Raw genomic sequence first — 16,015 nt, forward strand, 5'->3', positions numbered from 1 at the left:
TCTCCCTCCTCAAAACTCAGAAATGTTTTCCCCATCGGAAATGAAAGAGATCATTATCAAAAAAGGCAAGGCGTGTACACACACACACACACACACACACACACACACACACACCCCTGACATTTCTTCCTAGTTCTTAAATAGGCTCCTTCTTCAACTGGCCAAATATTGAAACTGAATTGTGCTAGGTTGGGCATATATCAGACAATTTCGGCTACTGAAACACATTTTGAATCATATTTCTGGGCAACGTGATGTGCAATGTGGTACCACCAAGTTCTTACTTCCGCAAAATATGAGTGTTACCTCCAGAATTCAACCTCTCTATAAATGCAACAAATTCAACAGCCGTGCTTTCCAAACCCACACCCTGTTACCTTTACCTGTCACATTGTTGCATTATAGAAATTTCCTTGATAATCTCTTGAAGGTCAGATTCCACAGGAACTTGTTTAATTGCAACCACTTGACCAGTTTCTTTATGAATAGCTTTAAAAACACTGCCATAGGACCTGCAACAGAGGGCAGAGGACAAAAATCAATTTGAAAAGCTGAAGTCAAAGCAAGCCAGGAGACAGGAAACAACCAAACACTAAAGGATAAAATCACCTATCACATCATCCCACAGTGTCCAAAACACACACACACACACACACACACACACACACACACACACACACACACGGTGTTAGTTACCCCTCAAAAAACTGTGTGACAGCTGAAGTACCACAAGGAAAGTCTTCATTAAAAAGACCTGTCACCATACTGATTTTTTGGGGGGCGGAGGGGGGGAGGTGATTGGGGTTAAGTGACTTGCCCAGAGTCACACAGCTAGTGAATATTAGGTGTCTGAGACCAGATTTGAACTCAGGTCCTCCTGACTCCAGGACCCACACTCTATCCACTGTGCCACCTTGCTGCCCACTGTGCTGATGTTTTAAAAAAGCCATAGGGTAGACTGTAGAGCTAGTCCCTTGAAAATAAATTACGTAAATGTAAAATTAAGAGGTGGCTCCTTCGGTCTTGTTCGTCCTCCCCTTCCCCCACCCCCAGTACTGGCAATCCACGTGCAATAATATTTAAAATGTCCCTCAAATTATAAAACTTTGTTATCCAAAATCTGGAAGTAAGAAGAACCTCAGAGGTGTGATCTAGCCCCACCCCCATCCAGGGGAGGAAGTCCCTCCACAACAACCCAATCAAGCAGTTCTCTAGCTTTGGTGCTTGAATATTTCTAGGTTCTCAGATCAAGCAAAATGTGAATGGAGCTTATCTAAGCCCTTGTAATGGCAGCATAATGAGGTAAAGATAGCAAAAGCAAACTCTTTTCAGTGCATATGCCCTCAAGAACTTAAGTGCTTAGACAATCTTGCTCATAAGTAGATTACATTTTCAATGAAAGTCAGAATGACAGAGGAGGAAATAACATGCAATTTCATTTTAAGGCCTTTTCTTCATACATGTTTAATAATGCCTTTGTGCAAAACAAACAAAAATTCCAACTAAATTCCAAGTTATTCTGTTGGCAATCAAAGCAGTCAAATGCAATAGGGGAAGGCAAGACAGATAATGACTACTTTAGTGAGAAAGTAACATGTATATCCTTGCAGAAAGAGCAACATATTTTTTCATTGTTCAAAGAATGTCTTTTCATGTTGACAATAAGAATCCTATGCTCTCAAAGCTGGTAGGGGCCTCAGAGGTCTTTCTTTACAATATCCCCCTATAAGTGATTATCCAGCCTCTGCACAAAGATCTCAGATGAGGGGAACTCACTCTCCCACAAGGCAGACTACAACATGACTGGACAACTTCATTTATGTGAAGTCAAAATCTGCCGCCTGGAACTGACATGTAATGGTATCAGTCCGTCCTTCCTTCCATGTGGCTCTCTTCCAATATTTCAAGTCCACAAACATGAAAAGAGCTCATTTCATTTTGAACAGTTGTGGATACCTCTATTTCAAAAACTTTTACAGAAGTAAATGATGTGGTATGGTAGAAAGACTGTTGGACTTGAGCTCAGGAGACCAGAGTCTAAATCACAGAAAGTACTTCATTTCCATGAGTGCCAGTTTCTTTACCTATAAAGTGTGGATAATTTCACATTACATACTTTACATGGTTGTTGCTAGGAAAGGCCATTGTAAATCTTAAAGTACCATAAAAATTTGAACTAATACTAGTAGAATTACAAATTATCATAATTAAGTTTGGCTCCAACCCCTTGTCTGCCTGCTACAGAAAGACAGACAGGTGAACAGTATTTTAAAAAAAAGAAGAGGGGGCAGCTAGGTGGCACAGTGGATAGAGCACTGGCTCTGGAGTCAGGAGGACCTGAGTTCAAATCTGGCCTCAGACACTGGATTCTTACTAGTTGTGTGACCCTGGGCAAGTCACTTAACCCCACTGCCTAGCAAAAACAAAACAAAACCAAAAAAACTTTTAAGGGGCAGCTAGGTGGCACAGTGGATAGATCACCGGCCCTGAAGTCAGGAAGACCTGAGTCCAAATCAAATCCAGCCTCAGACCAATACTTGACACTAGCTGTGTGACCCTGGGCAAGTCATTTAACCTCAATTATCTTAAAACAAAAAAGAAGAAGAAAGCTACTTCAGTCTTGAGAAATTCTGCCAGCTCACATCATCAATTCAATAAAATTATTTGCAAAAGGGAGGGAACAGACAAACATATATTATCTTAGCTTTTAAGTAATTAGCTTTAGCCTAGAAAGGTTGAGCATGACTAAATGTAATTGGCTAATAAAATTAGCTGAACTGGCAGGAGGTATGGAGGATGCAGGAGCAAACTCTTGGCTGTGAGAATAAGGCAATGATCCAGTAGCAGGACTTAAAAATGTAAAACCTTAAACATAGGAAAAGAAGGTGGTAGGTTCTGATTCTGACCTATTGAGTGATTTCCATTTAACCTGGTTTGGGTCTAGATTTCAGTTTAGGCCTATAAAAGATTTCCACATACCAAAAGGGCTGGAAGAGAATTTAGAGATCTTCCTTTCTAACACCCTTGTCTCAGAGCAGAAAACAAAGGTTAGGAGAGGTAAAATGCCATAGAACATACCAGAGGAACATACCCAGTTCCTCTGACTCCAAGTCCATAGACATAAATGTAAAGGGCTGAAATGTCCCCTAGAAGTCAATTATTCCAAACCCTTCATCTTAAGGAAGAGGCGAGCACAAGTCTGTGGTAAGTCCGTAATGCAACTGGGTCTAGAATTCAGTCTGCAGGCTCCCAGGTCAGAGCTCCTTCCACCATGTCACTCTTCTAGACCTTAACTTCCTCAAACAACAAAGTGCTATAATCTTCAAGATCTAACCCTCAAACTGGTATCTGCACATAATGAGATAGGAGTCAATGAGTTGGTTTATATACATATATACGTAGTCCATTCATTTTCTGAGAAAGTCACATATATGGGAATAGGACCAGTTTGGAGTGGAATTCCTAATCAAGTCTGTCTATAGCAATTTCCTAAATCTTGCTTGTCCAGACACAACTACCAATAATAGAAATCTCTGCATTAGTTGCAGTCTGACCAATGGAAGAGAACAGCAACCTTGTTCTTCATTTAAAGAGCAATCAGGCTATGGAAAGAACAGAAAGAGCTCAAGTTCTCTATTTTCTCCACGACAGCTTTTGCAGGAGGAAACTTCTAAGTATTCTGCCAGAAACATCTGAGGATCTAAACTAAAATAGAGGAAAATCTTCATTTTAATTCATTTCACAGACAATTCCTGGTACATTCTTCTTCCATTACCACTTTTTTATTTTTGAGAGAGATAAGTGGTACTTCCCAACCTATCTGTTGCCAGACCATCTAACAAGGCCTGATCAGTTTTCTTCCATGTTACAACCTCTTTGCTTTAAATACAATGGCACAAGTGATGACCACTGCTTGAGGATGCTTGAGTTTATCCCATTCAAAAGAAACAAGCACATTGCACTTTTCACGTGCCAGGCATTGTAATCGTGGCTACTTTTTTCAGTTACAAGGTACTTTCTCTAATTTATCTCATGTCCTTCATTATTGGTGCAGGTGTAGGTTTTGCAAAGATTAGTATCCTCCTCCTTACTTGGGCAGAAGTAGTTAGCTGAAGTATTATTATCCCCCTGACTACAGCCTATGAGGTAGCTTGTATAACCTCTATTTTATAGGACAAAACTGCGGCTCAGAGAAGTAAAAGGTTTTCTGACTCCAAATCCAGTGCCCCTTCTACTATACTCTGCTGTGTCCTCATTATATACATGCAGCCACTGTGTCAGGCCCAAACACTGAAGATATTTCCTCCCACAAGCACTACTTAATTATCGAATGTCTTGCTTGAGACTGTCATCTTGTAAAGGAAAGGATGTCAAGCTGAAGTTAGTAATGGTAACCAAGACCCTGGATACAAAGTTATCTTTTCATACTTCTGTCATTCCCAGACATGATAGTCTTCCAGCCATATTGGTCTTCCTTTTTAGTGATGTGACTGGGCACTGCCTTTTGTCTTCTTCTGCTTCATGTTTAAGAGTCAGTCATTCTTCAACTTCCCACAAGAGGCATCTTGGAGCTCCTTACAAGAATAAACAGAAGGAAACCCAGCACTCTCTCTACCATTACTGCAGATTGTGTCCATCACTTTCAACTAAGTCTGACACCCAAAGAATCATCTAATGAACATGTTTATGACAAAGGGCTGATTTTTAAAAATTAACTCACATTTCTGGCATTCAATGGTTTACAAAGCACTTTCCTCACAACGACCCTGTGAGGTAGGTTGTATCAAGATTATCTCCATTTTGCAAAGGAAGAGATAAGATAGATGAAGTGCCTGCCCACATTCCCACAGCTAATAAATGTGGGAACCAAGTCCTGAACACTAAGCCCATGAATTTCCATTTGTCATGCTGCTTCTTACCACACTTTAAAATCTAACCCACTGAGTCTTCTCACAAATCACAATGAACTTCAGGGGTTTATTGTTCTAGCTGTGATTACATTTTATACAGATACAAGAATAGGTCTGTGAGAGTATTAACCTAGAAGTAAACAAATGACCAAGGTGCCCTTTATTACATCTCAGGCTTATATTCCATGAGAACAGGAGGGTCCCTATCTAGAATGAAAGCTAACCTCATCAAAATGTATCACATGCTTTGGCAAATCCCTGCTTTAATCTATGCCACATGCTACATGATATGACATACTGGGTGGCGAACTTACCCTTCTCCAAGTTTCTCCAAGACATCAAACACTTCTTCTGGCTGCTTCGTCAAACTATCTTCATCCAGTTTTTTCAGCTGCCTGAAAGCAGAAATACAGTGTATGGTGAGTAGCTGTTTGGCTTCAACATGAATTGTGCTGTTTAATTAACAATGTTTAATAATACCTGGGCTTGCCTGTGGCTAAGGGAAGGTAAAAAAAAAAATGTGAAGTAAATATAGAGTCTCAAGCTTTCTGAAAGTGAAGGTTCTTCCCAAGGACTAGAGAAGAGATTGTTCCTATCTATAAGCATCCATTTGTGTTAGACAGGAGCTTTGTCAAAAAGGCCTAGGACAACAGATGCTAAGTTAATTATACACATTTATACAGCACTCTAAGGTTTACAAACTGTAAATGTAAACTTAAAAATGTAAACTCTAAGGTTTACATTTTCTTCACAACTTTGTGAGGTATGTATGGGGTAGAAAGATTACTATTCTCATTTTCTAGGTGAAGAAACTGAGGCTCAGTGAGAGAAAGAAACTTGCAAAGGTCATCTAACTAATAAGCACTGAAGTCAGGATTCAAACTCAGGTCTTCTGCTTCTAAGTCTAGCTCTCTTCACCCTACATCATGCTGCTATCTATATAAGCACGAAAGAGAGAAAAGTGTAGCCCTAAGTACTCACTAACCTCAATGGCCCAGCTCAAGTATCACCTCTTCCATGAAGTCTTCTCTGATATCTCCAGATAGAAATGATCCCTTCTTCCTCCAACCTTTTATAGCACTTTGTTTATAATAGTCTAGTCTGTATCATAGTTGTCCTCTTCTCTCATAGATTATAAGCTCTTTGTGGGTAAGGACATAATCAAACAGGAGAAGCTCTGGATTGGGAATCAGAAGATTTAATTTCTAGCCTCAGTTCAGGCACGAGTTCACCATGTCACCTTGGGAAAATCTCCCTTCTCTGTGCCTCAAGCTGTCCATCAATTAAATGAAAGGATTGTGCAAAGTGACCTCTAAAGCTCCTTTTCACTCCACATGGTCTACATTCGTCACTTTTATTCATCTTTGTCACTGGGTAGGGCCACGTATATAAGAGGAATTAAATAAATGTGTTTAAGTGAATTAACATATCATACACTTAGCTATCATTAGCAGGGAAAATATCTAGGCAGCACAGAGTTTAAGACCTGTTCAGAACAAATTCCCCAAATGTATACATATTTGAAAGTTTTCTGCTGGCTTGTTTCCTAATCGTAACTACTTCAGTATAAATATACTTGAATATAAATTATAAAAGTCAAAAAATGTCATAAGCCCATTAAAAGTTAAAAGTCCAAAGAATTCTATTTTTTTTTCTTGGTACCTTCATGCAAGAGAAAGGAGCATTTAAAAGGAGATTAAAATGGAGCAGATCGGGGAATATTTCTTTTCTGTACATTAGGTCTTCTACACAATGGCTTCCTGAAACTAATGAAGCGCACACAACAAAGAAAAGTAAGCTCCGGAAGTGGTGAAATATGGAAGTAGTTACAATGAAGATTTTTTTCTTTAAAAGAAAAGGTTTAAACTAGCTGAAAAGCAGCTACAAGTTCTGACAAGAAAATAAGAGAAAAAGAGAAAAACAAACATGAAAATTCCAAGAAAACTACACGGAAAAACCAGAAGAGGTGAGGAGGGTAGGGAGGGGGGAGCCTAAAAGTGTCAAATATATCTACTAGTAGTACTGGCCAGAAACATACAAGGATTTTTACTTACAGAAATGGTAAATGGTATTTTGTAAATGACAAATGTCATGGAATCCTGCTGTGGACCGTAGCAGATCAAAGGGACCTTAACACACAGAATATTAGAGCTAGAAAAGGCCTTAGAACAGGAGTTAACCTTTCTGTGTAACGGGCTCCTTCAGCAATCTGATGAAGCTTATAGATTCTTCAGAATGATATTTTTTCCATAAGCTTTCCAAGGAAATAAATTATATTAAAAAATTTACCAAAAATGAAAACAAGCAATAATAACAACAAACAAATTTCCCAACCCTAGGTTAATAAATCCTGCCTTAAAACACATAACATTGGACCTGGAAAGAGGCTTCAGAGAATAGAATTTTAATAGACAAGGAGTCTTAAAATTCAGAATGTTTACAATAAAAAGGACCTTGTAGAATCCAACTCTTTCATTTTTCAGATGACAAATGAAACCCAGAGAGGGGATTTGACTTGACTCTGGTAACATAGCTCACTAAAGGTGGGACTAGGACTGGAATTCATACCTTCTGACCCCTAGTCCCAGTTTTGTCTCTACCACTTCACACTGTCTTCCCGAAACAATTCCTAAACTAGAACTTTAACAAACAGAACAGAAATACCACAGTGACCTTTTAAAACCAAAAAAACCCTAAAAAATAATTTCCATTGACATCACAAAAACTTCCAAGCTTCAACAATGAAATGAAACTTCTCAGGAACTTGTATGGTAGTAATTTATGAAATGTGGAATTACAATGAAAACATCCTCATACTCCAAACAATTCTTATCTGCAATGATTAGAACTTTTTATTTTAAAGCTCTGTGCAAACAATGGACAATATTTCATAGATCAAGCATAATTAAAGTTGTATAAACAGCTTATACAAAAGAAGACAAAACAAATTCTCCTTTGAAAGTTTAACTAACTCTGTGGTTTACAAAAAAGCAAAATGCACTATTTCAACTGTGATAGATACCACCACATAACAAAGGAAGCTGACATTACAGTGGAAGAAACAGCTGCAGGTCTCCGATAATATTTTGACAGACAAATTTTATTTGATTGCTTAGATGCTCCTAAAACTCTAAGGCATTTCATATTGGGACTGTCTGAAAACAGTTTGTGCTGAAATGACAGACAACTGGTTATATGAAATGACAACTATGAAAAATTCAGAGAACCATAGGAAGACTTATAAGAACTGTTACAGAGTGAAACGTAGAGTACATATGTAGAGCAATACACACAAAGACTGCAACAACGCAAAAAGAAAGAACAGGAAAATGAAACTGAATCCCATGTAATTAGAAGGACCAAGACCAGCCCCACAGAAGAGTTGAGAAAATGCATCTGCTTCTCAGAGAAGGAGGAATATTGCATATACTGTCAGATAGAGGTGGTATGACAACCGGCTTTGCTGAACTGCTTTTGTTCATCTTTGTCACAAGAGGCAGTCTGGGAGGTAGGGACAGATTCTTAATTGATGGTAAAGAAGAAACAAAATATAACCATAATAATAAGATAAACACAATTATTTCTGAAGGATAAGCAATTATTGGTTTCATCTGTATTTCCCCCAAAATTTTCAGGCTGAAATTTTTATACCTGGGCATTACTAGATCATCAATAAAGATTTCAATCAAAAAAGGTTCTTAATAATTCAATTCAACACTGCTTCTCACCCACAAGTTATTTTTGGCAAAATGCTACAACTATACATGCCCCATGCATCTCTCCAAACTTCAACTTTGATTTTCCTGAGATAGTGGAGCTTGATGACTTGATTACATATAGCATCAGTGGAAGAATTTTAGCATTAAAGAGCAGCAGAGAGCAACTTAAGACACTAACAGGGAAGTATAAACCCTCAAATGATTCAATCTGATCTTTTCCTCCTACTCAATTCTAAGTTCATCTCACTATCCATTTATAATACCTATCCAAATTTATATGTAATGATCAAACTATCACAATGAACTTCACATTCCACTAAATGTTACCTGGGCAACATACATTTTTTTCAACCACTTTTGCTTACACATCTGCATAAGAAAAAAAAAAACAACCAAAACAATAAATGACTATGGATCTCATTGTAGTGTTCTGGAGCCCAATGTAATCAGAACAATGTCATGTATAAACATTAGTAGTATATAGACAACCTTCATACTGACAGGAAATCCCTCTTCTATTTGGGTTGTGTTTAGGTCAGCTTCTATGACACCCCGTGAACAATTTACAAGAACATGTATCTTACTTGTTTCTTGAGGTTGATACTTAATGGACCAATGAGATTATCTCCCTAGTAGTGACCGTCATAGACTCTTGCATGATTTTAACCTTTGTGTAACATTTTAGTATTTGTGTAGAAATTCCTTATTTGAGTAAAGATGTTAGGGATGTATTTTTCTACCAATTTTCTTTTTAAATGATAAACACAGTGGGATCTTCTGTACTTCTTAATTAACTGTATTACTATGAAGAAGTGCCCTGCTGTGGAAAGTTCTCACTCAAAGTCTACCTGTTCCCTTGTCATGTCTTCATAAAGGATATTCTTAAGGTACCCGTCAACAATCCTCAAAAGATTTTAGAAATGAGAAAAGAAGCAAAAATATGTTGACAATGACTGATGTCTTCTTAATCTTTTTTTTTTTGGTAAATGAATAATCTATTTCTTTTTCCATTCTTCTGGAAACAGATGGACAGATTACATGCTATATTGAAAAGCCTTAACCACATTGAACAGATCCTTCATGGAAAAATTACAGAGACAAGATAAGAATCACACAAGATGAGAAGGCATCAATTTACTCTCTGTATTGGTAAGAGACTAAAGATCCAAAATATCAAGAGAGTCATTAAATGTCTTTTTATAGTTCAAGTGACAGCCTGAAAAGTTTTACATGTGGCTTTTTGTATATACTGTCATATATATGTATACTGTCACCACCAAAACCAAGCTACCCATCCTTTAAACTAGCCTTTTCCAGGTCTCAGTGATAACTCAGTAGTTCTCTAACTCTACCTAAGTGCTCTTTGCCAACATGGACAAAGTATGGACACATGCCATCCAAAGAATCCTAAAGGTAGCATCAAGAGTAGACTGAGGACAAGCTCTGAATCTTACAGTCTACTGTCAATATCTGCAAAGAAACTACTTTTAAACAAGTGACTACTTTAAGGAAAGTAATGATGACCTTGCTTTGTCATTTTACAAATCACAACTTTAAGCAAAGTAAGAATGTTCTTATTTCATTATCTGTTACACACGTATGAGCATCTAACTCATGAGGGCAAACAGCATTTGCTTTACTACTGAGAGGGCATTATTATTTAAGATCTAAAATTTCAGAAGTGGAAGGATCCTTAGAACACAGACAGAGAAAGGTCCTTAGAAATGAAAGAATCATAGATTTAGAACTGCAGAGACCACTTTCCCTTCTGTCCATCTCTGCCCCCAGTGGGGTAGAGATTGAACTTTTAAAAGCCTATAAGCAGACAGCTAGGTGGCGCAAGTGGATAGAACTCTGGCCTTGGAATCAGGAGGACCTGAGTGCAAATTCCGCCTCAGACACTTGACACTTACTAGCTGTGTGAGCCTGGGCAAGTCACTTAACCCTGACTGCCTCAGCAAAAGCAAAAAAAACAGCCCATGAGGAGAATATAAAGAAAATGCTTGTTGGTCATTTCAAGCTCCAGATCTGAAGGATAATAACTGTCATTACCACATTCCTCTTAATATGGAGTGACCATGCCTACAGAGATCACCTAAATGTTTACTGATACACTTCTCACTTCCCCAATATTGAACAGGGAACCCAGAAAAGACATAACTAAGATGAACTCTTTACACAGGTTCCTCCTGCCATCCCTGATCTCATACACAGTCTCCCCCTTTTCACTCTTAATCACATATACAGCTCTACACCCCTCACTTATGGATCTGGACATAGCTTTCTCCCACTCACAAACACCCTTTCCCCCTCACTCATACACATGCACACACAAAACCCCCTTCCACTCACACATATGTACACATACACCCCTTCCCTCTCTGTCACATACACATACACACACAACCTCCCTCTCTCACTCACACATACACAAACACAGCCCCCCCTTTCATTCAAAAAGTCTCCCTCTTACACATATACACTCTCCCCACCCCTCTCACACACATGCATGCACACACTGGTCCCCCCCATTCACACAGAGCCTTACTTGTCTCTCACACACACTTGCACAAAGTCTTTCCCACTCTCTCACACATACACACATCTTTCCCCTTTCCATTCACACACATGCACCATCTCCCCTTCTCACACACGGCCCACAGAGCCCCTCTTCTCTCTCACACACGTCCTCCTCCTTCTTACACACATGTACACGTAGTCTACACACACACACACACACACACACCTCCTTACTCTCATCCACTTCCATGTACTTACACAGCCTCATCTCCTCTCACACACATGCACAAGTAGATCCTCCCCCCTCTCATTCACACATATACAAGTAGTCTCCCACTTAACACACACACACATCCCTCCCCCTCTCACTCACACACGTAGTTTCTCCCTCCCTCTCACACATCCTCCCCTCGCTTCTCTCACTCATGCTTACCCACACACACACACACACACACATCTTCCCCCCTCTCATTCACACACGTTTTCCCCTCGCTCCTCTCACAAGCGCTTACACACACACACTCTCTCTCTCCTCAGCACTACCCGTCTCCAGCCCGGGGCTGGGTCCCTCACCGGCGCGGTGGGTTCCTCAGCTGCACCGTCTCCATGGCGCGGCCGCCGGCAGCTCAGTTCTGCTACTGCCCCATCCCCAGCCGGTCCCCCCGACACTTCCGCTTTCCGCCCGGGCCGGAAGTGGGGCCTGGTGGGGCCGCCGAGGAGGGGAGGGGAGGAGGAGACTGAGAAGCTCCCAGTGGGCGGTACCTGAGTCACGTGACGCCTGCCTCCTCCGGGGCGGGGCGGGGCAGGGAGGATGAGTATGCGACTGCCCGAGAGGCCCCGCAAGGGGGCAGCAGGCGGGAGACTCTAATAGCGCCTGGCACGTCAACAGCCCGGGGCGTTTCAGCCTCAGTTTCAGTGATCAGCAGACTTCTAAGCCACCCAGTGGGGGAATAATAGGTAGAGCTGGTAGGACGATCACGTGGCAGCGACCCATATGCCCATATTGCAGAGGAGGAAGCTGAGGCCTAGAGAGGGAAAATAATTAGTGCAAGGTCACATTGCTAGTAAATGACAGAGCTGTGATTCGAACCCAGGCCTTCCTCCATCATTCTTAAACCAGTGCAATTTCTACTGCAACAGGACATATAGTACTAGAAGGAAGCTCACTGGCCATGTAGTTCAACCCCCTCATTTTACAGAGGAAAACTTAATAGCACAGCTAGTAAGTATCTGAGTCCCAAATTGAACCTGAGGTTAAGTCACACAGCTAGTGAATACCTGAGGTCAAATTTGAACCCAGGGCTTCCTGACTCCAGGCCTAGTGCTCCATCCACTGAACCACTTAGCTGCCTCTATTGAAAGTATTATCTATCCCCATTTTATAGGCGGGTAAACTGATGTTTAGAGATGCAAAGTGAGCTTCCCAAGGCCAATATGTAGTAAACAGGGGGCAGTTTCACTTCAAGTTCAGACATGTGACCACTTTCTCTTGGAATGTTGGATCTAAGAGAACAGTAATGTTTTCTTTAAGTTTATAAAAGCCTTAGGCTTTTATTTGATTTAACTTTTACCTAAATCTAGAGATCATCCTTGCTTCCAACTCTACTCTGCCACTAATGGGCTGAATTGATTCACCATATGGTTGTGGCGAATGATTTCCCTGTTCATAGCCTCAGTTTCCTCTGTTAAATGAGGGGGTTGGACTACATGACTTGTAATGTCCCATTTACTTCTATTATTCTAGTATTCCAGGATTCTTTTGGACTGATTCACTTTTTCAAACTATAACAGTTCCCCTCAGATCATTTTGGAATTGGGCAGGAACACAATAGAAATGACAATGACAATTACCCTGGTGTTGTTGTTTGCCCTTCATTCTCGAAGAGGAGCAATGACATCAGGAGGATGATGTCATGCATGACTTGCAAGTGAATTGGATTTAAGTGAGGCAGAGCTGTGCAAAGTCTTCAGCTTCACTCTCTCCTGCAGGGTCATCTGAGTCCACTGGCAAGACATAGGTCAGGATGACTGGAGATGACCCCAGAAGCAGTGGGAGACCATGGCCTTTTTAAGCTAAGGTCTTTCCCAGGTCTCAGTTTGTCTGAGGCAACACCCATTCAGTGATTTAAGGCTAGGTATTGTAGGTATTCTCAAAGAGGACCATGACATCAGGAAGGTGATGCCTTGACTTCAAATGAATTGGATTTAAGTGAAGGAGGACTGTGCAAAGTCACCAGCCTCACTTTCTCCTCTGGGGCTATCTGGGTCCAGTGGCAACGTATAGATCAGGATGACTGGAGATGGCCTTTGGCCTTTCTAAGCTAAAGTCTTTCCTAGTTCTCACTTTGACTTGATGCAATGCTCATTCAGTGATTTAGGCTAGTTAAGAAATGAGCCAAGGAATGGCCCCTTTTACCTAATTTAAAAAAAAAACACATCAATCTGGGACCCCCAGAGATTTTGGCCAAAACAGACATAATTACTATTTACATTCACTCAGAGCCATCAGGACCCAAAAAATAACCACTAAGTGGGGCTTGGGCTGACACCTATTGTTGGACAATCAAGGAGAGCCAGAGTGAATTGGATTTGAAGCCCATGGTCTCTAAGACAGGAATCTAGCCTGTAAACACCAAGATATCTTGTTAGGTTTCAGCCTTCAAAAGTTATATTTCTTTGGGCAGAGCACCTGTAGGTAATGGTATGACACCCTATGTGGACAAAGGGAGAGGAAGGAGGAAGGGGAAGAGAAGAGAGGGGAAGAGAAGAGAGGGGAAGAGAAGGAAAGGGGAAGGAAGGAAGGAAGTGTGTGGGACAGAGACCACCTACCCAAATTAAAAACCAGAGTCCTGACAAAAGTTTGCAAAAAGGAGGAATCTCTTTATTGACTTTCTCAAGAAAGGACACCCCCATGCTGCCTAAGCTGCCCCAAGAGTGCGGGTGCTCTTTGTTTAAGGCAAGATTATATAGACCTTAACTCAGCAGCCCACCCTAACCCCCTTCCCATTGGCTCATTGGCTGAGCCTCAGGTGCACAATCTATTCCCGTAAAAACTACCCCAGTAACAGAGAAAACAAAGAGGTATAGAAATTATGCTAGAATGTTCCCCTTTTCAGGGCCTCACAGTTTCAGTAGCCTTTTACCCAAGGTCATACAACTAGCTAGAGGATGAGATAGGATGCTCTTATGGCTCAGGAATTTCTGCTAACACTATCTAAGAGTAGGGGAAGGGGTCTTGTATTCTGAGGGGTCTTCACTTAGTGTTGGTACACATGTACCACTCAAAAGCAGCAATACCAGAACCATTAACAAGAACTAATGACCCTTTGAGGAGGCTTCACTTCTGAGAGAAGGAAGGAAGGAAAAAAGCTGCGTTGCCCAATTAGAACTGGCCAGTTAGGTCCCCAGTGGGGCAGCTGGGCCTACTCAGAATTGTTTGTCCTTCACTCTCAAAGAGGACCGTGACATGGGGAAGGTGATGCCATGACTTGTTTGTGAACTGGATTGAAGTGAGGGAAGGCTGTGCAAAGTCACCAGCTTTCTCCTTCCTAGCCAGCTGGATCCAGTGGCAAGATGTAGATCAGGATGACTGCGGATGGTCCCCAGCTAAGGCTAGGCAAAAAATGGCCCAGTTTACTTACTCAAAAAAAAAAAAGTCAAATTGGGAGGGGAAGACCCTCAGGGTTCCTGGCCAGAACAGAAACAATAGCAATCTACCCTCACTCAGAGTCATCCAAACCCAAAAGAAGACCAAGTAAGGCTGGGGCTGGGATGACTGGCCAATCAGTGAGAGCCAGAGTGATTTGGGCTAGAAGGCATAGTCAAGTAGCTCTATTTGAATCACAAATGGGCTTTATCTAAGCCTGGTTTTTCAGAGCTATATTTCAGGAAATCATATATGAAACTATACACAGAGGGTAATTAATAGCACACAGAGGCATATTTTAGGTGTAAATAAACTGCAACCTTGACAAATAATGAACTTTGCTAGTGCAACGGAGTACAGAAAACGGACATATCTTGAGGTGAGGTTGAGGGATAACAAATCGGACCCTTTGAGTGTTCCACCAGTAGGTACATATTGTTACGATGTCTGAGAAATGGAGGAAGGCCTGCCTCTCTTTCTTGAACTCCTAAAAGTGTGGACCTGAAATATAGTTGAATAGACTGAGTAGTCCTGTACAGTTTTGATCTGTATCACTTTGGGGAATCTCTAAAATGATAAGCTTAGTGATCCATTTGAATGAGTGCTGAATGAACAATAATAACTGATATTCACAAAGTGCTTTATTAAGGTTTCCAAAGTGGTTAGTTATATTATCTCATTTGAATACAGCACAGTGGCTAGAGCACTGGGCCTGGAATCAAGAAGACCTGAGTTCAAATTCAGCCTCAGACACTTCCCTAATTTTGTGACCCTGGGCAAGTCACTAAACCTCTATTTGCTTCAGTTTCCCCATCTATAAAATGGGGACAATAATAGCCCCTGCCTTCAGGGTTGCTGTAAGAATCAATTGAGATAATAATTGTAAAGGGTTTCCTCAGCACAGTGCCTGGCACATAGTGATTGCCATATACATGTTAGCTGTTATCATTAAAACAACCCAGGAAGTGGATCTCACAAGTATTTTTTACCCACTTTACAGATAAGGAAACCCTGAGCAGGGTCAAGCAAATCATCACATTAAGCTAGTAAATGCCAGGGATGGAATTTGAGCCCTGGTATCTCCTAACTCCCGGTACAGGACTTGTTGAATGAATAAATCATAGTGTATAGTTTAAGAGCTTGAAAGACCTAGATCTAGAGTTGGAAGTCCAATTTTCTCATTCTATAGATGAGGAAACTGAGGCTCAGAAGTGAAATGA

At 40.8% G+C, this 16,015-nt stretch overlaps 1 protein-coding gene across 2 annotated transcripts in view; it reads right to left on the minus strand.

Annotated features, from left to right (window-relative positions):
* Nucleotides 1–11,830, minus strand: part of STK4 (serine/threonine kinase 4) — a 118,095-nt gene extending 106,265 nt beyond the window's left edge. Inside the window, exons 1-3 of one of the 2 annotated variants that reach the window (XM_020984098.2) lie at nucleotides 11,723–11,830; nucleotides 5,225–5,305; nucleotides 384–512 (exon numbers count right to left, since the gene is read on the minus strand). In XM_020984098.2, coding sequence (XP_020839757.1) covers nucleotides 384–512; nucleotides 5,225–5,305; nucleotides 11,723–11,757 — 245 coding nt within the window. In that variant the 5' untranslated portion in view covers nucleotides 11,758–11,830. Of the gene's footprint in view, nucleotides 1–383; nucleotides 513–4,428; nucleotides 4,575–5,224; nucleotides 5,307–11,722 lie in introns of those variants that run through there. The other variant, XM_020984099.2, reaches the window with a different exon arrangement.
* Between the last annotated feature and the right edge of the window lie 4,185 nt (nucleotides 11,831–16,015).

The sequence above is a fragment of the Phascolarctos cinereus genome, unplaced genomic scaffold, assembly GCF_003287225.1.
Source record: "Phascolarctos cinereus isolate Bilbo 61053 unplaced genomic scaffold, phaCin_HiC Scaffold_2;HRSCAF=192, whole genome shotgun sequence".
In the NCBI taxonomy this organism is placed as follows: domain Eukaryota; kingdom Metazoa; phylum Chordata; class Mammalia; order Diprotodontia; family Phascolarctidae; genus Phascolarctos; species Phascolarctos cinereus.